General features: G+C 39.5%; 1 protein-coding gene across 1 annotated transcript in view; it reads left to right on the top strand.

Moving 5' to 3' along the window:
* The window catches only part of LOC139736517 (uncharacterized), a 90,602-nt gene extending 66,825 nt beyond the window's left edge, over positions 1 to 23,777 (top strand). The window contains exons 4-19 of the mRNA XM_071647267.1: positions 5,038 to 5,325; positions 6,314 to 6,464; positions 8,149 to 8,282; positions 9,523 to 9,638; positions 10,741 to 10,888; positions 11,456 to 11,567; positions 12,772 to 12,950; positions 13,409 to 13,479; positions 14,542 to 14,848; positions 15,199 to 15,369; positions 16,959 to 17,016; positions 19,167 to 19,573; positions 20,556 to 21,517; positions 21,553 to 21,680; positions 22,060 to 22,184; positions 22,795 to 23,777. Coding sequence (XP_071503368.1) covers positions 5,038 to 5,325; positions 6,314 to 6,464; positions 8,149 to 8,282; positions 9,523 to 9,638; positions 10,741 to 10,888; positions 11,456 to 11,567; positions 12,772 to 12,950; positions 13,409 to 13,479; positions 14,542 to 14,848; positions 15,199 to 15,369; positions 16,959 to 17,016; positions 19,167 to 19,573; positions 20,556 to 21,517; positions 21,553 to 21,680; positions 22,060 to 22,184; positions 22,795 to 23,480 — 4,043 coding nt within the window. The 3' untranslated portion in view covers positions 23,481 to 23,777. The remainder of the gene's footprint in view (positions 1 to 5,037; positions 5,326 to 6,313; positions 6,465 to 8,148; positions 8,283 to 9,522; positions 9,639 to 10,740; positions 10,889 to 11,455; positions 11,568 to 12,771; positions 12,951 to 13,408; positions 13,480 to 14,541; positions 14,849 to 15,198; positions 15,370 to 16,958; positions 17,017 to 19,166; positions 19,574 to 20,555; positions 21,518 to 21,552; positions 21,681 to 22,059; positions 22,185 to 22,794) is intronic.
* The last annotated feature ends 1,882 nt before the right edge of the window (positions 23,778 to 25,659 follow it).

Here is a 25,659-nt window from a genome sequence, read left to right as displayed (position 1 = left end):
TGTTGGTCGCAAACTTTGAATAAAACAGGTTTTGCCGCTACCGGCAACAAGCATTCTTTGTGCAAAACATTTCTGTGCGTCGTCGGTTGACTGCGCAAATTTATCACATGCAGACACAGCAAGTAGAAATCAGAGGTCTGAATTGATTTGTTCGATTTGATCGCCCGGACCATTGTCCATCTTGCTGTACCTTTGTTATGAAATTTGGGGATTATAAGATCAAAATTACTAAAGGAGGACAATCTTTGTGGACTTCCTTTCTTTATTGGAGAATCTTTTTTGGTGACTGCACTGCAGAGGGAGGGAGAGAGAGAAGAAAGAAATCAAGTGATTCCATGGTAAAGGGATAGATTGAAGTGTGCAAACACAAAAGGGGAATGACGAATACATGGATGTATCAATGTGGATTGAGTAACTGCAACAATATGAAAAGAACATTATCAGTGCAGTTTGAGGAAAATTGGACAATCTGTTCATCATTTTTCCCCCTTTTTTTCCCTTTTTTTTTGAATCCTTGTGCCATCATAGCGATATATATATATTCTTCAACAATGTGTGATGTCATAATAGTAGGATAATGTAAAGAAAATACGTAGAGAGTTTACCATATTTTTATTTTCTAACGTCAAAGCACTAGGCTTTCACCTTTCAGAAGGCAGGTTGAGTGACATTTCCCCTAAACACGTGCCAGAATATCTCTAGGGGAAGGAATGTTTACTTTCCATGGAAAAAAGAATAGTGAAAGTATTTTTTTCTCTTTACCAAGGTGGATACTTGTGCATTCACTCAATCCACATACATACACATGGGGGGGGGGGGGGGGGGGGGGGGGGTCATTCCCCTTGTTAACAAACAAATTATGAAAGCCAATAGAGATTTGTCTGTATAATGTAGATCTCTTTAACTCTAGCATACAACAGTGTATGTGTGTATATCTCTATACATCTCTTTGTTGTTGTTGTTTTTTGTCAGTGCCCCTACATTGTATTCTTCTAACTCTCTTTGGTTTGTGTGTATGCATGTTCCTTTTATCTGTTTTGCTTTTTTTTTTCATTTTCAGAATAACATGTCAGTCTGAGAGTTGTCAAATTTCATTTCCACTAGTCTATAGATATCATATACATGTGTCTTGGTTTCTGTGTTTTATTGTCTACATTCTTAATTTATGTCTTTATCAGTGTCACTATCTAGTACATTTCTGCATTGAATGGCTTTCTACAGTATGTAAGCCGCCTTGTCTTTGTGTATTGGTGTTTGTATGTGGGTGTGTGTGTGCATATAATGTGTGTATTTATGTATATGTGTGCATGTGTTAGTTATATCACTGTATAATGTAAAATGTAATGTGTGTTCCCGGGTGTGTATGAGTATGTGAGAGTTTGGGTGTGTATAATGCAGTCATGGGTACATGTGTATGTGATGTACGTATGTTTATGCTCTTCTGCTATCATACTCGAATAGTGTGCTTTCTGTAGACCTGTCTGTCTCTCTCTCTCTGTCTGTCTGTCTGTCTGTTTGTCACATGTCTCCTCCTTCCTTGATAATGTGTTATTATCCAACACACTCTTCAAAGCCACCATTGATGCTTCTCAGCGTTTGGCCGAGATACGGCTTCATCGTGGCCTCAATTGTCATGGCAACAAGCTCTCCTCCTCAGCGTGGGCACAAGCCAAGTTTTCCTCTCTGTTTTTTTTTCCAATGAAGGGAAGCTACGCCTCCGTATAATAGTAATACTTGCATGATTGATCTTCCTATTAGTGTCCGTGTGTGTACATTATGTTGATGTATATGCTGATATAGAAATCAGGAACAGACAAGATATTTTAATAGAATGAACAGAAAAGATAATCCTTACACAAAGCTCCGTATTGATTCGTGCATGATACAACTGATTTACTGGAGTTTCCCTCTTGAAAAGTATTGTGGGAACCAGAGAAACTCCCCTGAACAGAATGTTATCAGTTGATGCCAATAATATTGTGCTCACGCTCAGGAGTTTGACCGATATCTGTTTTACTATTGATTTTCTTTTTGTTTTGCTTTTGCTTTTGTTCTCTCTTTTCTTCCTCATATCAATTTCATTTAAATTTCTAAATGTTTAGGGTTTGGGGTAGATTGATTGTGAAACACTCTCCTACCTGTTGGTGTCATTTTAGTTTTGCTTTAAATATGATTCTTATTTAGCACAGAATATAGTCTCTTTTTCTCTCTCTTTTTCATTGTCTACTTTTGGTGGGAATCTGCTACAAATATCGTAGATACATTTGATACACAGGCGGTAGATCTGTTTGTTTTGGGAAAATGCACATCCCACTTGATAAAAATCTCAATAAAATAATTATACATATTCCATACAGAGACTCAGTCTGACCTTTTGTTCTCATAATATTGTCCAACGTTGATGAAGCTGCTGAGAGCGTCAAGATATAACTTCCCATGGCTGGAAAAACGCTGTCTAGATGATCTTTCCTAATATTTGTGAAATAAACTGTAATTGATGTAAATAAACCTTGTTGTTATCGGTACTAATATCAATATCAATATCAAGTACAGTATCAATTTGGACAACACAAAATCTTTTGCCTGAGGAATAAGGTATACAGATGTAGGGAACCTCTTATTTTCACTCTAGATTTTCGGGAGCTTGAATGTTTGGAATAAAAAAAGATTCACTCACTCTTTAACATAATGTTGTTATTGTTATATTGCTTAGTTTTTGATTTATATTTGAGGGTGTACTCTCTTTTTATCCAAGATGTCCTCAAGTTCTTAACCAGTCTGCTTGTTAGCAGGTCTGACATGTTACTATACATGTACAACATGACATGAAGAACATGCATGGCACTTGTAATCTTTGTTAGAGGTAAAACAGATTGGGGAATTGCCCTACAAGATCTGATTCTGGTGTCCCGTAAATCCAACCATAGCACTAATCCTCATCCTTAATTCTAAATCCCTAAGCTAATCTCAAACCCAGTCATCAAATCTCAAAAGAATCACAGAGTTTGCCTTGAAGAAAACACATGAAAAAAAAATGTCCGCAAGAAGATTTGAGCTACACTAGTATGCATGGAAAGTCTCGTGTCACCTTTCAAATTCTACAAAATCACTGTGTGATTGATGGTTTTGAATGTACCTTGTAGGATCTTTAATACTGTAATGACAGGATAAGCATTATAGAAGATGCAATTACATTGTTAGCAAAACCCCCCAGGTATTTCACATATGTGGGACTGTCTCTGGAAATTGGTAGGCAACTATGCATGTATTTGTTACAACAACAACAACAGCAACAACAAAAACTCAGCATGAACAATCATTTTTAATAGGAAATATATTGTTGTTGTCGTTGTAATTCAAACCTGCTGTTCTTTCACTGGTGTTTATAAATACATTGTTTGTGCTTTGTTGCTTCTCATGCCAGTGTAATGTCTAACTTGCTGGTCAACACCGAAAATTTTTAAATTTTAGTTTTAATCATTTTTAATCGGTCTCCCAACTTTGCAGATCCCTCCCAATCATATGCCTGTTTAGAGATTTAATTCTTCACCCAAACACAAAGCATCTTGTCCCATAGGCTGTGCACATGTTATGCTGACAGGAAAAAGAGAAGAAAACAAACAAACAAACAACAACACATTTTTTACCGCAAGCAAACTTTGGATATTTCTATTGTTTGTTGTTTGATAGTTTTATATATTTTTCAATGGGTTTTTGTACTGCAGTACTGTAAAACTGGATATTTTCACACGAGTTGTTATCACGCTGCACTAGGTAAGATGAATTTCGCATGTTCAAGACAAGCAAAAATATTTGCATACTTTTATTTTCTTGCTAGTTTCTGTTCACATGAAATGCACTAAATTTTCCACTTTTACAGTAATCAGTATATCAAAAAACCCAGAATTTTTCTTCAGATTTTTTTCGCTCTCTGCAATGCAAGTAGGTTTGAAGATGAAGGAATATTTCAACTTTATCCTACTTTTTTGTTATTGAAGGAACTGTAGAGCTGCCAAGTTTCATTGATTTCGCTCAATAAATCGAGTGTATGATCAATTACAACTCTTTATGAAACAGGCCTCTGGTTTAGTATTGAGGGAGAGAGAAAGAAAAACAAAACAAAGAGAGAAAGAAAAGATTTCTGGCCGTTGCAGATAGGTCAAAGTCTTGTAAGGCCTTCTCAAGAGAGTTTCTTGCTAAGCATGAGCAGTAGGGGGAAACTCCTTTCTCAGAGATGTGTGATTACATTCTACTGTCAGCCTGTCAAAAAGAGATGAATGCACCCGGTTCGTTAAGATGATCCGTCTCCCGCTAATTAAGATTCATCGCGCTCGCCCCGCCATCCGTCATTGATCGACCTGACATGATAATAGTTCCTGCAGTATCTCTTCTCCTCCCTGTCATACTTTCTACTTAAATATGCACAGAGCATAATATTTCTTTAATATCATTCCCACACATGTACAACAAATATTCATAACGTCTAATTTATATGTTTATCTGTCTCTCGTCAGTTTTTAAAGTTTTTCTGTTTTGATTAGCCTGCCACTTTTTTAAAATCAAGTCTTCATTATTCAACATCCTTCTTGGAATTGGAAAAGAAGAGATCGAGATGGTAATATGGTTGACTGGTATGGACCACTCAAAGTGAACAGCTCTTGAAAGACTTTTACACCACAGAATGGCGTGAACATACATTTCATTCACATAGTGTCAATGAAAATGGAAAAAAAAGTGCTATTTACAGTATATTGCAGAAGATTATTTATGATATATTTCAGCCAAAATCATGAATTATTTGAACTCGTAATTGGCTACATGTCTTTTGTTTCTCTTGTTAATTATTGAAGCTAATTCAGTGCTAATTTCTTCATATATCTATAACTGTAATGCACCTTACAATAGTTTATGATAGGCATGCCTTTATAATAGGCTCTACATGAATTTTTCAATGTACTATAGCAATAATCATGGTCACTCAGGAAATTTTTGTACTGATGTCTTGAGTTTTCCCTTTCTATATTTAATTTCCCCCAGGTGCTCCATACATTTTTGTTCCCCCGGTCAACTCAGCGGTCACTCTGGGTCAGTCGGCGACTCTCACCTGTGAAGCGATGTCTTCTCCGAGTAACCTGACCCATCGCTGGTTCTTTGAGGGCACCGTCCTGCAGGCGGTCAGTCACCTGTCCGGCCGGGCGGCCGTCTCGGGGGCCGGAGAGCTGGTCATCCGTGCCACCCAGCTGCTTGACCGCGGAACCTACACGTGCAGTCCCACCAACGGTCTGGGCACCCCGCCTGAAGCCAGCGCTTTTCTTGATGTGCAATGTAAGCTGACTTCTGCCTGAAAACTATTACCATTCTTTCTTGCTATGACATCAATTATTCGGTGTTCCCCCTCTCTTTCCCCCTTCTTTTGATTTCATAGTGCAGAGATGCCAATTATGGCTTTTTTACAGTACTGTGAAAATATGAATTTTTACAGTTATGGAACTTTTTGCTTATTTTGCAGAGTAAGAACCTAGCCGCAACATTAAAACAAGAATTTTGTTTGTTTGTTTGTTTGTTTGTTTGTTTTGTTTCTTTAACGGATATATGTAACCCTATTTTATGTTTTTATTCCCTGGAATTAAAAGCAAGCAAAATCCATCTTACCTGACTGAGTGTGAAAATTTCCGCTTAAGGACAGTATTTTTTGAGCTACATGTATTGTATAAATATCCTTTTGTGCATTTTGTAGATTCATAGCCTCTCAACTGAATGTCATGAATCCCAATAAAAGTAGCAGAGTAGAATCAACTTCTTCTCATATGCAGTGTCTTAAATGTCCAGCAGTGGTCAGCACAGCCTGTACTTGACCTCCATACGCAGAAACCAATCTCTCTGATTGTTTTCCCATTTTTTGTCTCGAGTATTTTTAGTTCTGCAAACACTGTCTACTCTGCATTTGTCATAAATACCTTCATCAACTCGCTTCTCTCATTTTTCTCTCATATTCCCCCCTTGCTTACTTTTATTGCTCAATCTCTCATCGAGTCATTCAAGTTCATTCAGCTCTCGGGGAAACCGCAAATTAACGATTACAGCAGCCTCAAAATTAGTGTTTCAAAATTGATGTTCCAACCATGGTAGCTGTTTTCAATCTTCACTCTGATAATCATCCTCCGCCTTGTAACGTGCCGGTTTATTCATCTTCGGCAATGATTTCTCCCCGCTGCGATGTGATGTCGGTTCCTCCCGCCTCCGTGAACACTCCCATCAAAATCCTCTCCACCCGTCTCTCTCTCCCTTTGTTTCTCCTCCTCTCATCATCCAGATGCTGCCGAAGTTGTCGCCATGCCAACCGAAGTGTACTCAACTCATGGGGAGGCGGCCGTCATCCCCTGCAACACCACCGCCAACCCGCCGCTGCTCTACGTCATCTGGCGGAAAGATGAGACCGAAATCCGCATCACGCAAACCAATCGGTGAGTTCCACCGCTCGTCTCTGGCCAAAAGCCATTCCCTGCCGAAAGCTCACTCCTGTCTGGAATTCCCAGTGTCTGGAGAAGGAGTAATGTAGTTGGTAACTCATGATTCATTGCGATGACTGCTGGAAAAGTATGGTTATGAGCCTTCACTATTACTGGTGTGGTTGCTTTATTACCCTCTCATTTATGCTTCCAGACATTGAAAACACAAACACCTTTGAGATACCCTGATATAAGGCAATCATTATTCCAAATGAGACTGCTGGAATGATAAATCCAATGGGTTTGTGCATTATGGTTAGATGGTAAAATTGCTCAATCACTTTCAACATACAAGCAACAACATACCCGTGTTTATACATTGTTCATTATTACCCAGGTAATACTTTGATAGAAAGTCTGTATTCACACAAATGTTTTGTTTCATGATGAAGAACCTTTATTCTGATGTTAATGGAAAATGAAAACAAACAAACTTTCTTTGAGAAAGTATTTTTTTTTTCATTTTCAAATTGTATTAAAAATGTCTTCCTTATATAGAATAAGGAAAAATGTTGCTAAAAAAACTTTTTTAGCAACTGAAAATTTGAATTATCATGCTCAATATGAGCAATTTTTCCTGCCATATCTGACCCAGTTTATAATTTTGTTGTTTAAATGCTTATCTATAGTATTTATTCATTCATTCAATTTCTTTTTCGCTTTTTATTTGCAGTCCATCAGTATTTTTTTTGGGATCTGCATACCAGTAGATAGACAGACCTCAAACCCTCTTTTTCCCCATCAAAAGAGTAAGCAGAGAAGAACCTCCTCCACTAAACCAAGAATAATAATAGTAAAAAAAATAAAATAAAAAAAAGTGTTGGAAACATGTAATGATTGGGTAGTAATACCGTGTAGTCTCCGTCAGAATTCATATCTAGGGATGGTAAAGTCATTCACTCTGTTACAGAGAAGGATATTGAAAGTACTTGGACAGGTGTCGTTCTGTGTTACATTATGAATCTGTTATTTGAGATGAACATGTGTGATTCTCCTCTCTGAGTTGTGTGCTCTGTTTTCTTGCTCTGTTCGTTAATATTGCTTTGTATTCATAATCCTCACTCTTCTTGTGAAAGAAATTGATTATTGTGTATTTGTAACTGACTATGTTGTAATTTGTCATTGGAGCTATATTTCTTTAGTCTTTTTCATATGTATGATGTACAAGGAGAAAGGATGCGTATAGTTACAAATATGCATTATTCTATGCTGCATACTGGTACTGGTCCAACGGTCCTTGACCAGTAAAAATCATGACGGAAAGGTCCGACCAGTAGAATAAATGGGTTAGTGTGCAGCCCTGATTATACACCAAACTGAAGAAGTTTTCTAGGGTAGAAATGAATGATTTGCAATCCTAAAAATAGGAAATTGATGAGCATGTGAGTATATGAACCAAATATTGTTTTTTGAAACAACACCATCTTTTCTTGTAAAGTAGCAGGGACATCTGGTATGGCCAAAAACAGGGAGTATTCAAAAGTAGGAAGAAAAGCAAGCAATGTGGCTATTGCCTAGTTTATTGCCGTGAAACAATCCAAACACTTTTTTACAGCAGGTGTTTGTGATTTGTGAATCTGGATTCTAATCAGTTTGGATGTCTCTCATTTCATTTTGTTTGACCTTTGAACTCTGATAGATACTCCACCACCAAGGAAGGCTCCCTAGTCATCGACGACGCCTCGGTCACCGACGAGGGATCGTACACCTGCACACCGTACAATGACCTCGGCACGGCGGGCCAGTCGACACCAACAGCACTCCGTGTTATAGGTGAGCATTACACTACAGCTAGAAGTGTGCCATATCTCCTTATGTACATTTGATGTGACAGATTTATATCTTTTAAGTGTGTGAGTGTGTATATCCTTGATAGTTGAAAAGGTAGACTTTTGACCAAACTTGCACCATCCTCAGTTTTTAGTAGACTATTAAAATCTACCAACAGTAGTGGGATGTTTTAGTGGTTGTCATTCATTTTTCTGTCATGTACCATTACAACAATTGTATCACAGACATTGTTTTGTAGAGGTGGCAAATTGTTTCCATCATGTGGTCAGGGGAACACATCTTAAACAGTTTTATTGTGCAATAATTTTGAGAGTAAACTAATGACCTATCCCAATCTGACCATCTAACTGGCAAATTATTGTCATAACCGTATGTAATTACATACATGTAGGATTTTACAATGTGTAAAGTATAATTTTACTGTATATCATGTTTTTTTTTTTTTTTTTCATTAACTAGATGACTTTGTGTTCCTGCTTTACATTTAGCCTGGAGAGAGAGAGAAAAAAACAACAACAACTTTGGCTTTAGTTGTAGAATTTGAATAGAATGAATAAGTTTAAATGAACTGAATAGATTTTTAGTTATAAAAAAATGAAATTGAGATATCTGTCTGCCATGCTTTCAACTGCAAATATTGACCTTTAACCCACTGTTTGTTGTGTTGGAAAATGTTGAATCTGTGGGAAATTACCATACATTGGGGCTTATGGGTTAAGGAACAGAGCTCTGAAATGGGGATGTGATGAGGATTACAAGTGAATTCAGACATGTGTGTCCGTGTACGTAGCTTGAACATTTCACTATTAAAGGGATCGTATAGTTTTGGTCGAGACCTAATTTCAGGTTTCTAACATTTTTGGTTAGATAATGAGAAACCTCTTATGAAATATGAAAGAGCATGTAATTCTATGAGGAATTCAACTTTTATTTGATGAAAATTGGATTTGAAATGGCTGAGATATCCAAAAAAGAGCAATTCTAATAAAGTGTGGGACCCACACTTTATTACGATCGCTTTGTTTTACTTTGTTTTTGGATGTCTCAGCCATTCCAAACCCAATTTTCATCAAATAAACCCTGAATTCCTCTTAAAATGGCATGCTCTGTACTATTTCATTAGTGTTTTCTTGGTATCTCACAAAAAATTAAAAGCCCAATTCTCATCTCCACCAATACTGTACCTGGCAGCATTCGTTTTGTCACTCTTTTTTTGCAACAGATCCACCAAGTTTTGCCATGGAGCCTGAGCCCTCCTACCAGCAGTCTGTGGGTAGCTCAGTCTTCATGCCTTGTTCAGCTGAGGGGAATCCCCCTCCTTCTCTGACATGGAGGAAGGTGAGGATCGACACTCTCCTTGGGGACTACACAACACTGCATTACACTAACACTACACAGTCTCACATGACAGGACACAACACAATGTAGCATGACACTAACGCATTGTGACACTACACTATACAACACGGTGCAAAACAACCCAACATGACACTAACACGTCATAATTCAATGTGACAAGACAGAACACAACAACATGGCACTTGCACAACATGATACAACACCACACAACATGGTACAACACCACACAACATGATACAACACCACACAACATGATACAACACCACACAACATGATACAACACCACACAATATGACACTGACACCACACGGCATAGCATGACACATTCTGAATTCACATGACAGAACATGACACAATGTAACACCATGCAACACAACTCAGCACTACACAACACAACACAACACAACACAACACAACACAACACAACACAACACAACACAACACAACACAAGACAACACAAGACAACACAAGACAACACAAGACAACACAGTGCAACATAATGCAATACTATGCAACCCGTACAACACAACACTATGCAACACAACACAAAACAATTTAATTCCACACAACACAAGACAACACAAACAAAGTGCCACTTTACACCTCATAATGGAATACAACTCAGTGCAGCACAGTGCATGACAACATAATTGTATGGGCTACCAATACAACATGAGAAAAGACAGCATAACAAACCAAGCAAGTTTTCTCAAGTAATGAAAACAAGTGAAGTAACAAAGGTTAATGGTAGAGGATTATGGTCTGTCACTCATAAGGATAATTTTGATATTACAAGAGATAGGGATAGTATGATTTGAAACAGTTACAAGTCACCCATATGTGTAGAAATTATTTTGTTTCTATGTATTCCCATCCCAACAGATCAAGAGTTTGAAGACATACCAGTTCATTCTGCCTTTCAAAATGTGTATACCATTTAAAGAAACATACTAGAATAATGCAGGTTTTTGTGAATATAGTAATTGTGACATATGATTATGAATATCCCGGTGGGAGGGAGGAAAAAGTTCTTTGACCCTAAATTATGACAATGGTTGCCATATCATCTTCCACTTTCAGGTCAACGGTCAGCTGTCGTCAAGGACCATCGTCACGAGCACCAGACTGAGGATCGATAACATCCGCAAGGAGGACCACGGAACCTACCAGTGCCTGGTGGCAAACCAGGTCGCCACGGCGATGGCAGAAACGGACCTCATCGTCTCACGTGAGTGGAGGAGTGGTTTACTGTCTTCTCACTTTGAAGATATTGTGAATTTCTGAATGTCCTTTCACCTCGCTTCCCTTTCCATGAGTAGAGCAGTCAAGTCTCCAGGAATATTTCGGAGGCTTCCCTGAAAATCTTCATTTCCAGACAGGCCTAGTAGTCTCCCTAGTTTGGGGATTATTTTACTTAACGAGCTAGATTGAGGGAAAAGCATCTCCCCTTTTCCTCTTTGGAACCTTTTGGATATTGATGTGCAACTGTCTGCAGGCTTTGAATGCCTTGGGGTGCAAATGTTGCACTTTGTGATTGTACAGCATTTTAATTTGTGACCCAATGTTAGCATTGATGCATTCATTGGTCAAGTTTTATCACACACACAAAATATGCGATTATTAAGTGGCTAAAGGATAACACACTAAAGATGGAAGAAAAAAGAGGAGAGAGAGAAAGAGAATTACCAAAAGATGTTTTTATAAAATGCATATTTTGAATCATATGTTTCCTCTTGTGTAATGCTGTGATTTGGATGACGTATGTCTTTCTTTTTGTATTGTTTTCATTTTACAGCCACCAGTCCTCATACGCCAACAAATGTTACCGTGGTGACAAGTTCAACATCCGCCTACATCTCATGGACTCCTGGTTATAATGGGGATCGGACCCAGACATTCACCCTCCGGTGAGTGACCGCTTAACTCTTTATGTGCCATGGAAGAAACCCCCTGTGTGGCACATTATTCTGAGACTACGATGTAGTTCCACTTTGGGAAAACATTCTTTTTTCAAATCTATGTAACTTTTACATCGATTTCTGTTAAGCTGGATATGTAGTGAGCAAAGTTGTAGAGAAAATGCCAAGCTCTGCTTTGAAATCTATGTTTGTTTTTCTTTCAAATGATCAGAAGCTTCATTACTGTTAAGGCACGACTTTTGTACACAAAATAGCGACAGAAACTTAGAATTTCCTTGCAAATCCAGTAGGGAACACTGCTTGCTAGTCAATCACTACGTAAAATGCAAGCGATATGTGAGAGGAACAGAGTCGCCAGAAACGCTTTCATTGTACTGTGGCATTTGGTGATTTATAGGTCGGTTTGGGTGGGTTTGTGCGTTTGAGCAGAATATGTGAAGTTAGCATATCCAAAGAGTTAAGTAGAAAGCAATCAGTTCGTTTAAAAGAAGAGGAGAGCTGCAGTAGAAGGTTATTTGATGTGGGGGAGGGGAGACATTGACCTTATGTATATATATTGAACTCGAATATATATATCAGCTTGAATTGAATTGAATATATCTATTACACTTTTTTCTCGCAGGGAGAGTAGATTTGCAGTTTAGTAAAGTGCACATGAAAGTCTTTTTTTTTTTGTCTCCACAGTGCATTGGATGCCAGTAGCAGTTCATGAAATTTCCATGCTGCAAAAAGGGCCATTGGTTACAGTTCAACAAGTTTCATGTAGTGAATGTCTTTGGTTGTACAGGACATTAAAGGAATGGTACAGTTTTAGATGAGATGGGGCTTCAGGTTTCCAAAACCTCTTATGAAATATAAAAGAGCATAAATTCTAAAAGGAATTCAAAGTCTATTTGATGAAAAGTGGCTTTGAAATGTCTGAGATATCCAAAACAAAGCAATCCTAATAAAAATGTGGGACCCACCTTTTTTTTTCAAAGGATCACTTTGTTTTACCTTGTTCATGGTTGTCTCAGCCATTTCAAAACCGATTTTCGTCAAACAGACCTTCGATTCCTTTTAGAATTATATGCTCATTTATATTTCATGAAGTGGTTTCTAAGTATCTCACAACAAGTTGAAAGCTGAATGATCATCTCAACCAATACTAAACCACCCCTTTGAAGCACCAATCTGTTTCCTCCCTCTCCAGCTACCGGGAGTTTGCCTCCACCAGTGGTCTCTGGACCTCCACCTTACGCCTTGAAGAGAGAGTGCATTCCATGCTCATCTATGACCTGCAGCCCAGCACCACGTACGAATTCACCGTCACCGCCAACAATGAGCTGGGAACGAGCGGCCCTAGTGATCCTGTTATTGCCCTAACAAAAGGTATGCTCAGCCGACTCCAGTTATAAGGAAGCCATCAGGAGCGGCAATTTTATCTCATGATATCAAAATTTAATTGTAGCCGAACAAGAAAGTATACAAAGATCCATGGACAGCAATTTAGAAAATGAAATTTTACTTTATTGTAACAAGAGTCTGTTAAACCATGTTCAATCACTGCCTGGATAGCAGTAGATGACGGGTTTGACTGCCGCTGGTTCCCTTTTTCTGATATGTTTGTTAAAAATGTAGCTCAGCAGTTGTGATTTAACAAACTTCGTTTGTACAGAGGGAGACGGATTGAAGAAAACTCATATAACTCATCATCTTTGCTATTGTGGCAGACATCAATTTTATAATTCTGTAACTAGTGTAAGGCGAGCATTTGTGATTCAATTGAAGATCTGAACCTCCCATTACCATTGATTGATAAAACTGTCTCTTTATTTCTTTGCTTTCAGATGCTGACATCATCGTCCACCCGACAGATTCGTCCGGTGCCACCGTCGTTCCTTTACCAGAAGGTGAGTGTGTCTTCCTACTACATACCTACTTCAGGCAGCTTTACTCTCGTACCATTTGATTACTGCTGGTTTTATGCCCCCACCACAAAGTGTTGCTAGAGGCATTAATAAACCATGTCTGTATGACGCTACTAAAAATGGATAGTTTCAAAGTACCATGGAGTGATTTTGGGATTGTCAGAAATACATCTGTACAGGAACTAGAGCATACCATTTCTCATTCTACTGTTGTCAAATAGAGATGCATACAGTAATCTACTTTGAAATTGAGCTTTACTGCACTTTACTTATTTATTTATTTATTTATTTATTTATTTATTCATTTATTTATTTATTTATTTATTTATTTATTTATTTATTTATTTATTAAATTAATTAATTAATTGCTATCTGCTTGCATGCTAGAGAGCTTTCTTTGCCAATTTGAAGAAATGAGTGGAAACTGATTGTCAATGAATAGAGATTAACTAATCCCCCTAATCCCTATTGTGCCACCATGGCCTTCTGTTGGACTGAGATGCATCGCTACATCTGAGTGGGTTTGCTTATATTATATGAAGGTCAAATTTTGGATGGATTACTAAATGCTAATGAAAAAGTTTGGCGAATTAAAGCTGAGTGCTTTGACACTTACAGGGTCAATAGTATTGAGAAAAGTAGTACAATGGTTTGACTTTATCTATCTGTAGACATGCAACGTTACATTGTGAATATGAATATGCTTCATCCTTTTGGGTATCATGTAAAATGCGTACCCACTGCTCGTCACATACTGTGCGTCCCATATATTCAGTGAATCTAAATTTTCAATAATCAAGACTCCTGACTTCTTTGATAGCGAGTGGTTAAATTCGCAATTGTGGCGCACACCAATTATTGATGAAGAAATGTATGCTTCCATGTTGCAAGCATTTGGGGGTCAGAGTTAGTATTTCCATATGTTATTGAATTCATGAATTGCACCCGACTCACAAAATTTATGTAAATGAAAATCTTGAGAAATATATACATTACAAACAATATGTTTCAGCAATGAACTTACCCCTCTCCTCCCTTTTCTAGATATCAAGCCATCTCCGCCCCGTAACGTCACCCTGGTTACTAGCGACGAGGGTCTCTTCCTCTCCTGGCGGGCCCCAAGCCGCTGGGCCAGCTACGTGGACCACTACGCCATCGAGTACCGCATCACGGGCCCCTGGGTCATCTTGGAGGACCGCATCTCCCCGGATGTTGGCTCGGGGGCTGGAGCTGGGACGTCTGTGGGTCCGGTTGCCCTGGAGGATCTCCAGCCCAACACTACGTACCAGTTCCGTGTGTTCGCCTTCACCCTGACCACCTATAGTGACCCCAGCGCCACGGTTGAGGGGGACACCAGAGGTATGATGTGCAAAGAAAAATATTGTGAATTTAGATATGACATCTCTAACAAAATTGTTATATTAGTACAACGTTTGTATACCTGTTGAGTAGTGCAATGCATGTGTAGAGATAAATATGTCAAAAAGTGTGTTAGCGTAGTGTGTAGCATGGATTTTAGGAGGAGTTTACAGAAAATTAAGGGTGTAACTTATTTTTGGATATTTATGATTTGTGTGTGATCACAACAACATTTCAACATTTCGTCTGGCTGACATTTCGTTAGTGGCATTGCTTCTCAATATTGTCATGGATCAGTAAAGTAATGACACTTTTTTTTTCCTGCACCATTCCTGTTCTACACCATCCAGGCATCGATGTCTACATCCCCGTGCCAACGAGCTCGCCGAGGTCGTCAATGTCAAGCATCATCGCGGGCGTCATCGCGGGACTATGCTTCCTTCTGGTGGCGCTGCTCCTCTTCACCATGGCCATCGTCATCTCGCACCGGAAGAAGGAGAAGAAGAAAAGATTCTTCTTCGGTGAGTGCGCCCTCACACTTAACTCCAGTCTAATTGAGTTTGCCGTTGATTGCCATCTTTATATATATACCACCATAAAATTGCCAACAAAGCTATCTTCCGTGTACCACCCCCGTTGCATCTCACACGAATTCCCCTCCGCCCTTCAATTGTTGAACTAGTTGTGAAATAACAAGTTGTTACACCTTAGATGTAAAGAGTTTTATTGCAAAATGAATTAACTTCCTTCATGTTAATTTTGGATATTTTTAATTAGAATTTAAAATACACAGAAAATAGGAAGAAAATATGGGATATTTCTAATCATAACTCTTTAGAAGGATATCTTTTGCTTTGCAGCGAGTGAGGTGTCACTGTGAATGTTTTATTTTGCTCCATCAGATGATGATCTTAATTCAAAATGTTTTAACATGGTGCTTAACCCATTTTGCAGTCAAACATTTCATGTCACAAGTTTTATAGTGTATAAAGCTTTCTAGCTCTTATAGTTGTTACATGTGACCTAACATAAGCAACTGTTCCAAAATTGTCTTTGCACTGTCCTATATCTGTTTGAGCTCCCCTTTTCAGGTTTTATAAAAATTGCAGTTGATTGTGTCTCACTTTTTTTCTTTTCTCTATTTGTTGGTAACAAATTAAATGTCAATTCAGTCTATATGCAATACACTGAAATGATTTCAAAGCATTGGGCATGAAAAGGATCTTTCTGTGGAATGTTGGATTGGAACTGTTTTCAAGTCTCAGTCTCTGCATAGAAAATACAGCTGTGTTTTGATGTAAATTCTAATAGTGTCTAATAGAATTTACTGATATGAAATGATGTCTGTAAACCTGTAATCAAAACTCAATTTCTTGAAGTTATTGTCAGCTGCGTATGTAACATAAAACATCCATAGGATGAAGGTATCTATGTGTGTCTTTTTTTTCTTATTTCTATGGTGTAACACAACATTGCATCATAAAACAAACATGTACAGTGGATTTTCATTTTCCTTGATCCATGCCATTACATCATAGCTTGAAGCTGCATTATTGTTTTCAAAACATCTCACCAGAACATGCTTTGAATTGTGTCTTAGATATGTGCTCAATATGTGCTTACACTTTTTATGTGTAATTCATGCGGTGTAAACAATACTATTTCATAGTATGTGGCAAGTTTTGTACAACATTTTTATATTAAAAAAATACATTTAGTCCTGCCATTTTTTCCTTTTAAATTTGTATTACTGCAAGTAGTACATTAATTTAAGAAAAAAAAAAAAAAACTCACTAAATTGGCAGCTTCATTTCCTTAACATTAGAATGATATTAAAAGTCACCCATTTTGCTATGGTATGATTGCTTGTTTGCCAGCATGCAGTGTGGCAAGCCTTAGACTACCAAAGTGTGATGTCATAGCCAGTTATTGCCATGGAAACCAATTTTAACCAACCTCACCTGGCCTGAATATCTGTGAACACTGTTGTTGCTAACCATGCTCGCACCTGGCTCCAAGACTGAAGTATTGTGACATCATCACTTTGGTATTCTATTGTGAATGATCACTGCTAGTCTCTGTATTCATACCCACTTGTGTTTCCTTCTAGGCGAGAATGGTACATCCCAGGTAGAAGCCCAAACTCACTCTACACCCAATAACTCCAAGTAAGTCCTCTGACTCCAGTCACACTAACAAAATTTGTGTAGAACTACATCCACTTGGTCGTATCATCAATCAGTCATGATTTTATTTCCTGTTTCTAATCCATAATTATGACTTATTTTCATCTCTAATACACTACACGTAGATGTGGAATTCATTCTCTATGCATATTCTCGTATGTGACATACATGTATTGTCATGGTATTGCTGCACTGTCTGTTTACTTCATGAATTTTGAAATCTCTGCCACACAGTTCCTTTTCCAAAGCCATTCTATTTAGAGTATATTTCATTTCTTTCTCTCTCTTTCCCTCTCTCTTTCTCTCCCTTCCCATTCTCACTGTACATATTTTGCTCTCACTCTTGCAGTATATATATTTTTTCTCTCACAATCTATCTTTCTCACAGTATGTATAAAATAGAAATTTTTCCTCATCTCTCTGTTAAAGGGACTGTACAGTACTGGCTGAGGTGGGGGTTCATGTTTGAACATTCCTAAGTGAGATAATGAGAAACCTCTTATGAAATATGAAAGAGCATGTAATTTTAAGAAGGATTCAACGTTTATATGATGAACATTGGTTTTCAGATGGCTGAAATATCCAAAAAAGTGATAATAATAAAAGGCGACAGGCCACGCCTTTAATAACGATCTCTTTGTTTCACCTTGTTTTTGGATATCGCAGCCATTTCAAAACCGATTTTCATCAAATAAACTTTTGATACCCCTTAGAATTGCATGCTCTTTGACATCTCAGAGTGGTTTCTGAATATCTGGCAAAATGTTAAATGCTAAATCCTCACCTCGACCAGAACTGAACACACCCTTTAAAGTATTATATATATATTTGCTTTCATGATACACATATCATATCTTCCCTATATTCTTTCTGCTTGTCTTCTGTTTTCTCTCCTTTTCCCATCTTCACGTGATTCTGTATCTACATGCACATGTCTCGGATGTCATCCTCTGTTCCTATTTCATCAAATCTCTCTGATTAATAATCTAGTCCATCTGTTAAAAAGTTACCATTTCATATGCTTTGAATATTCATGAGTGTGTGGTAATCAATGCTGCACCAATGTCATTCTCCTCCACTCTGTTTTGTTTGTTTATTTGTTTTCTTTTTCCACTGTCCAGCAGCTGTCAGACATATCATGTACACAAAGCTCACAAGCTGATCACAAAATATACTGTATAATATCATGATTCATCTGTTTGATCAAGCAAGCAATGAGATTTAATACAGTCAGCTCCCATTATAACAAAGCCCTCAAGACTGGCAGTTTTTTGTCCTTGTATTGAAATTTCATTATAATCGAATGAATAAACAATGAAAAAATATAGAGCTGATAATATTTTTGGGGCTTGAAATTTTACTTCGATGTATTATAACCAGATTAAAAAAAACACAAACCAAACAAACATGTCTGTTCTAATGGGAGTGCACTGTATATCTCTTTATATCTTAATTACAACTTTTTTTTTTTCAGTTGCTTCTTATAACCCTCGGTACACTCCATATACAATATTACAGACTGTGTTTTGTGAGTTTGTACAGTCAGAACTTACCTTCATTCATACACCTGCTGCGTGGTTTCCATGCCTTTACTGCTAAGGATACCATCTATAGACAGTATATCTATGCCATGGGGGTTATCAACCTGTCTATTTGTGTGGCTGTACAGCCAAGATCATCTTGATTCGCTTTAAGAAAACACTGTGGTAGACATTGATGATGAATTGGTCCAGGTATCTGGCTACATGTACCTGAGGTGTAGATGTGCTGTCCAAATTTTCAAGAAGATTCCATTAATTGACAGAGGTAGATGGTCAGATGTTGTAATCATGATGGTGAATCTGGGAAGAGATCAAGATGGAGATTACACATACTTTTGTAGCAGTAATACAGTGCACTCCCTTTGTAATGAACACGGTTGTAAGGAACTTCCAGTTACAACGAAGTAAAAATTCAGGCCACAAAAGTATCTGCTCTATGTTTTTTATTGTTTATATGTTCGGATATGGTGAAATTTCGATATATCGAAAGAAAACTGCCGGTCCTGAGGGCTGCGTTGTAATAGGAGTACACTGTAATTTGACAATATTCTAAGACCTGAAATTTTGTTTGCAATTTTTCTTCCGTTCCAGCACTGCAGAGCCAAGGCCTAGTGCTCTCCAGAAGAGTCTTACGAAACTAAAGGTCAAGCTGAGCCCCAAGCCGGACCGCAGCCGGGCTGCGTCCCCGTCTCCCGGCAACGGGTCCCTCAACAACCACCACCACCTGGGCCAGGGGGCGGGGACGCAGGCCCACCGGCGCTCGCTCCGCGACCGCATCCTGAACCGCGCGGCCGAAAGCAGGTCCGCCAGCTACCACGTCGAGTCTGAGGATGTTGATGGGGGCGGCGGCGGTGGTGCGATCGCCACCGTCAGTCGCAGGTTGGATTACGGAATGGCCAGGAGCACCACCGCCTCGCCAACCAATGCTGCTGAGGGCATAGATGTGAACGACTTCAATGACATCACTCTTCTGCCAGCAAGTGCAAGAGAAGAAACAGGTAACCTCCCTTATTGTCAGATGCTCGTATCATCTTCATCTCTTGTAAAATGTGTAGGACGTAATGCCAATGTAAAATGAATGAGACGGTACTATGGGAAGGTCGTGCTAAATGTAGATTTGATGTACATGGCTTTCATTTCTTTTGTTGTGTACAGTTTAACAAATTCTTGCTGACAATTTTCAGACAAGCATGACTTTCTAATGATCTTGCAATATGATGTACTGCATAGGACTTTGATGATAAAGTTTGTAGGTTTATTTTGCAGGTAGATACTGCATCACCTCTCTCTTTCCATTTTACTTTGGTTGCAATGTACTGATGTACAATATGTGACCCTGCACCACAAAACAAACAAAAAGTCGCCAAACAGGGATTTTTAGTTAAGGGCAGATTCTAAAAGAGCAGACTCTAAGCTTTAAAATGATGTATAACTCAATCCAAATGGACTCTCCTAACCTATCTAAATTTTGGAAAGAAAGCACACACTCTGGAAAATTGTGAACTGAGAAAAGAGGCTCTGAAGTAAAAAGTCTCTTCAAGCGCTTAGTCTTTTCTAAGCCACGCTAGCTGTGCCAGGAATGGGACAAAAAACAGGGTGTTAACCACCTGAGCGATAACAATGAAGGGATTATTAGATTAAGCTTAAGTTAGGTATGCTTTATAAACATATTTTGTCTATGAGTAATGACAGCTTTCAATGCAGTAGCATTATCCTTTCAAAAGTTATTAGAGTTGAAAGTGAAGAGTGTGTACAGGATTTTTAAGAAATGAAAACAGGACTCTATTAGAAACATCTAATCACACTGTTCTACAGTAAAGCGTTTGAGAAAAAGTGCTAAAAACACAGTTCCCTGTTTGTTTTATGATCCCAAACTTCAACATAATTCAGATAAGTGATGGAAGAGGATCATTACCTTGAAAGTCTTTTGGTTCCAATGAAACGTTCAAACACTCTCTATGTTGCCATTCTTCCTTCCAGATCCGGTGCGTTTCCTACATGATCTGCAGCAGCAGGGTTCAGAAAACAGTTTTCCCAGTACATCCAGTGGGAGGGAGGACCAGCCCCTCACCGCACCCTCCTCCCGCCATTCTAGGGAGCGGAGACGTCAGGAGCGGGGCGACTACGTCTACTACCACGGCCAAATGCTCCTAACAGCACTGAGCTCTGACGACGAGCCGCGCGTCGGACGGGATGATGCGAGAGGCCGGGATGCGGTTGCTATGCAACCGGGAGAATGGGGTTCCCAGCCCATGCAGACGTTTGGGCACAACACTCCTCCCAGATACACCCATCCTCCAGAGAAGAGCGGGTCGCAAGTTGGGAGAACACCGGACAGTCGCAGCACTTCCCTTTGGACGGAGGATGTCAGTGGTGTTGGAACAGAAGCCAGCTTTAATAGGCAGATGCATCGGCACAGTACGAGAAAAGATTTGCAAGCTGCCAGGGCGGCCACACCCAGTTACGCCAACGATGTCCCACGGATGCAAGCCCTCTCGCCGAGCGCACTGGACAGCATGAGCACAATAGCGGGATCAGTCAGCGGGCGGAGTATTACCCCTACACCCATGGAATTCCAGGAGTACCCCACGGGGGCATCATATGAGTACACATCCCAGCAGCAACCGTCACCGGAGGTGCCACACCCTCGGAAGACCTCACCCTATAAGGACATGATGCGAGTGAATGCCGAGGTGTACAGCGACCCCAGTATTGTTTCCGTCAGTCCCCTTGGGTCTCGTGACTATACCTCAGCAGACTATGGCGATCCGTACGACACGGATACAAAGTCCCCGCGCCTTGGATCATACGTGCACAGTGATGTGTTTTCTCCCGCAGTTGATGAGAGGACGTTTCCTTATTCTGACGATGGCTACCATGCCTCGCAAGATTTCAGTGATTACCAAAGGACTCAGAGCTTGCCCAGAGGTGATGAGAGCAATGTGAGGTTGCCGGAGAATCCTGAAATGAGATCCAGTCACTCGAGATCAACGACACCGAGGGCGATGTCACCGAGGGCGATGTCACTGAGGGCGATGTCACCAAGGGCGATGTCTCCCAGATCACCCCACTGGAGGAGGTCTCCATCAACTCACAGTTACCATGGTGAGGATGATGGTGATGATGATGTTAATAATAGTGATGACAGTAATTATGATGGCAGTGGTGATGGTGATGTTAATGATGGTGATGATGGTGTTGATGGTGGTGATTGGGGTGGTGATGGTGATGATGATGATTGTGGTGATGTTGATGATGATTATGGTTATGTTGATGATGTTAATGATGGTGATGATGGTGTTGATGATGGTGATGACAGTGATGATGATGGTGATGATGGTGATGGTGGAGATGATGTTGAAGATTGGGATGATGATGGTAGTGGTGATGGAGAAAATGATGCTGATAGTGATGATTATGGTGTTGATGGTAATACTGATGAGTTTAGTGGTGAGGATGGTGAGGATTGATATGGTGATGACAGTGATGATGATGATGGTGATGATGGTGATGGTGGAGATGATGATGGTAGTGCAGAAGGAGATAATGATGCTGATGGTGATGATGATGGTGTTGATGGTAATGATGATGAGTTTAATGGGGAGGATGGTGAGGGTGATAATGGTGGTGATGACAATGATGATTAACATTGTGATCATGATGGAAGGGGTGATGATGGCGATCATGGTAATGATGGTGGTGATAAGGATGATTTTTCTTTTGTATCATCTTTGATCGTTTTCTGTCTACTTGATGCAGTTAAGTTAACAGACACTTCCCTAAAGTCTCAATAAGCTTTTTATCTGCTCAAGATGATTCTAGTTAGTTCTCCTCTGCAATTTCCTTTGAAAGGTAAATTGCAAGAAATCATTCTGTACACCATTAGATGACATATTCATGGTTTGTGCTCACGTTTGATTGGTGCTTAAAATCAAAAAGCTAGGCACAGGCTGGCTAACAGTACCAAAAAGTGATGCAAACAATTTGAAGCAAAAGTAATCAAATGTTACAAATGAGAACAGACAATTTGAAAAGCTTATTTTGGTAATTTGTGACAAAAAAAAAGCATATTCAAATCAATAGACCTTCCCAGGCCTATTGATTTGAATATGTCCACAAATGCATTCAGCAAAAGCCGGAATTTCATGTGCGAAAACATACCATTTCTGAAAGAGATCATTACTGGTATTTAATGTGCATGGAATGTTTCTACCCACAGATCCCACAGTGGACTCTACCATCCTTGCGGATGAGACCATGAGGTCGCGAGACTACCAGATGGTCAGTCCTGTCCCGTCTCAGCATGGAACGGTCACCACCAAGCCCCTTGCCCTTTCCCCTTCAGCCATCTCAAACAGCCGAGAGAGTTTCTCCTCCGTTGAGGGACCCCGGGACCAGAGTCTGGTTGGTCCGCTGCCGAGCTTTGCACCTCGCCGAACTCTCTCCCCGATCAGCCAGCACTCGCTGAGCAGCGGCTACGGCAGCCGCAACACTTCGCAGAGCACGACAAATACGTCATCGACCCGCGGGCGGCGCAGCTTCCCGAGCATGGAAGAAGTGCGGGAGGAGGGGGAGGAGAACGGGAGCCCCGTCTCTGACACCAAGCGGGACGACTCGACGACGGACGAAAATGAGGAGGGCGACCGGGGACTGGATTCTGAACTCATGGAGGCACTCAAGCGCTACTACGAGCCAGAGAAGATCATCGTTGACAGCGGCATGGACGACGATGTGACCAAGCCCGGCAAGATCGCTCACGCAGAGAAACGCTGCGAGGAGCTGAAAAAAGAGTTTGAGGAGTACCGTAAGAAACAGGCACTCATTGAAGAGGAGGAGGATTCTGAGAGCAAAGTGGACATTAGCCGAGAAGTGTACAAACCTTTCAAACTGACCTCCACCGTATGACGAAGGAGAAGCAGTGTAGTTAAAATAGTATTCAGTCTTGTGAATTCCTCACGAATGTATGGTCGATATCACACTCGTCTTCTTGTCTTTCGGAGCACACTGTCTTTGTATTAAAGAGCGCCATCTTGCTCGATGTCAAGCAAGTAAAACACATTGTTCAAGACTTCAAAGAGTAATATGTCAAGTGTATATTTTCCAACGTGAGCACTGTTGAATATATTTTTTCTGTCTCGAGTACTGTTGAATATATCGAGGTACTGTTTTGGCGATATTGCTGTAACTCCCTTGTGGTGTAAGGAGGAGATTTTGGTGGACTAACTCAGATTTTGATTGCTGGTTGTTTTTGAGTGTGTTTTTTTTTTAAGGAAATGAGTATATGTATGTCATAATTTATATATTTATTGCTCTTAACAGTAGAGCCATTGTATGATCACCATCATATGCACTGTTTTTACCTGTACATAGAAAAGGAACTATTTTTCTACAGCACTTGGATATGAACCATTTTTGTCACTTTATCTCGTGTGAAAAAAGTATGAAATTGCTGTATTGTTTCAATCCTGGTACTGTACTGTTTTCACATAATGTGAAATGCCTGTTGTGGATCTCGTAGTGAATTATGTGTCTCTTTATCATTTTAAGAGAGTGAAAAGAAAAATCATTATAAACATTGGTTCCTTTAGTACGTGTTCATCTTGATACAGTATTCAAATGTGCTGTCGGTTGTTGCCATTCTTATTTTCAAGTTTGTGGACCATCATTCTCAAACCCAAACATCTGTCACTGCCATGTGTTTTACTTTTTAATCGTGGAAGCTAGTATAATTATTTTGATTTTGTCTTGATAAAGATACCTATTTCCTGATTTTTTAATGTACTTAAGTTTGTTATTGCTATTTGAAGTCACAGAAAAAGAGCTGATCTTCATTTAAATGCTACATTCTTGTTTCCTCGTTATGTTTCTCACTGTATCAGTTTCCTTTGATGATTGCGCACGTTTCCTGTCGACCAGAATCTGGACAAAATCAGTACTTCTTCTCTTCTCCTTTATCGCTCAAATTATTCTTAGTTTTCTGTATTCTTCCCACCTTCCATGCTGTAGTTTATATTTATTCCACTGAATATGAAATTTCCTAAATGGCTGTTGTTGCTTTTTTTTTCTTCTTCATTCCCCTTCCTTTTGCAATGCTGCTTCAAAACTCAGTACTCAAGTTTTGGCAAGTGTTCAGTATCAGCACAGAGATGTATTCGGAATTTCAATAAGACAATCATGTATTACAAGATGATGTACATGTAAACTGGAATTTTTCCTTGGGAGTTCCAGAGATATTTAGATAAGAACAAATAATGTGTGTGTGGGTGTGACATGCTGTCTATGCACAAATTATTCTCACAGTAGATTCTATGACTGCAGGCCCATGGCATGGTGTCCTTTGTATGTAGATTTGCAGACTTATCGTAGGAGATTAAAACTGTTTGACCAGTTTGAGATTCAATCAAGTGGTCTCTACTAAAAGAGGATACCTAAATGCCACTGTGTCACCTATTTTGCTCTCTCTCGAACTTGCAGTTACCCCATGGCGATATTTTACTGTCACTGTATGAATAGCAGCTGTCCAGTACTTATTGAAAGTAGCAGAGGAAGAACTTTGATGCCATGATTAGGTTTAGAAGAACACCAAAACACTTGGACTGTCACTATTTGCCTTCCTTACACTCTCCCCAAGTCGCTTCCCTCCTCAACTCTCCTCTCCCTAGGGTCTTCTTTTGCTAACACCAGTCCTTGCGAGGATTACATACACATGGTTACTGCAAGCCTTCCTCTAACTTTGACAAGTTGTACAGTTTACAGTCTACAAACAGCTCAAACTGCACTGAACATCTAAACTGTATTCACTGTGCAAAGTCGAGGCTGGATGCTGAGAATGTCCTACCATTATTCTTTCAGCGCAGCAAAGTTGACTTGAAGCAATATCTACAAAATGTATCTTGCTACTTCTCTGTATGAGTGTATGGTCCTTTCCGGCTATTACACCCACTGCTATTGCCCACCCCGGAAATTATTTCATAATGCTGTTTTTAGTATCTACGTAGTCTGTGTAGTCAGTTTGTGTGGTAGTAATTGACTCATTTTTAATACTGATTCCTATACATGTAGTGTCTTAACCCGTTGAGGACGG

Source organism: Diadema antillarum, unplaced genomic scaffold (assembly GCF_040938485.1).
Source record: "Diadema antillarum isolate AM-2024a unplaced genomic scaffold, OU_Dant_1.0 seq00000651_RagTag, whole genome shotgun sequence".
Classification (NCBI taxonomy): Eukaryota; Metazoa; Echinodermata; class Echinoidea; order Diadematoida; family Diadematidae; genus Diadema; species Diadema antillarum.
Note: the sequence above shows the minus strand (reverse complement) of the source record. Positions and strands in the feature narration are given on the sequence as shown.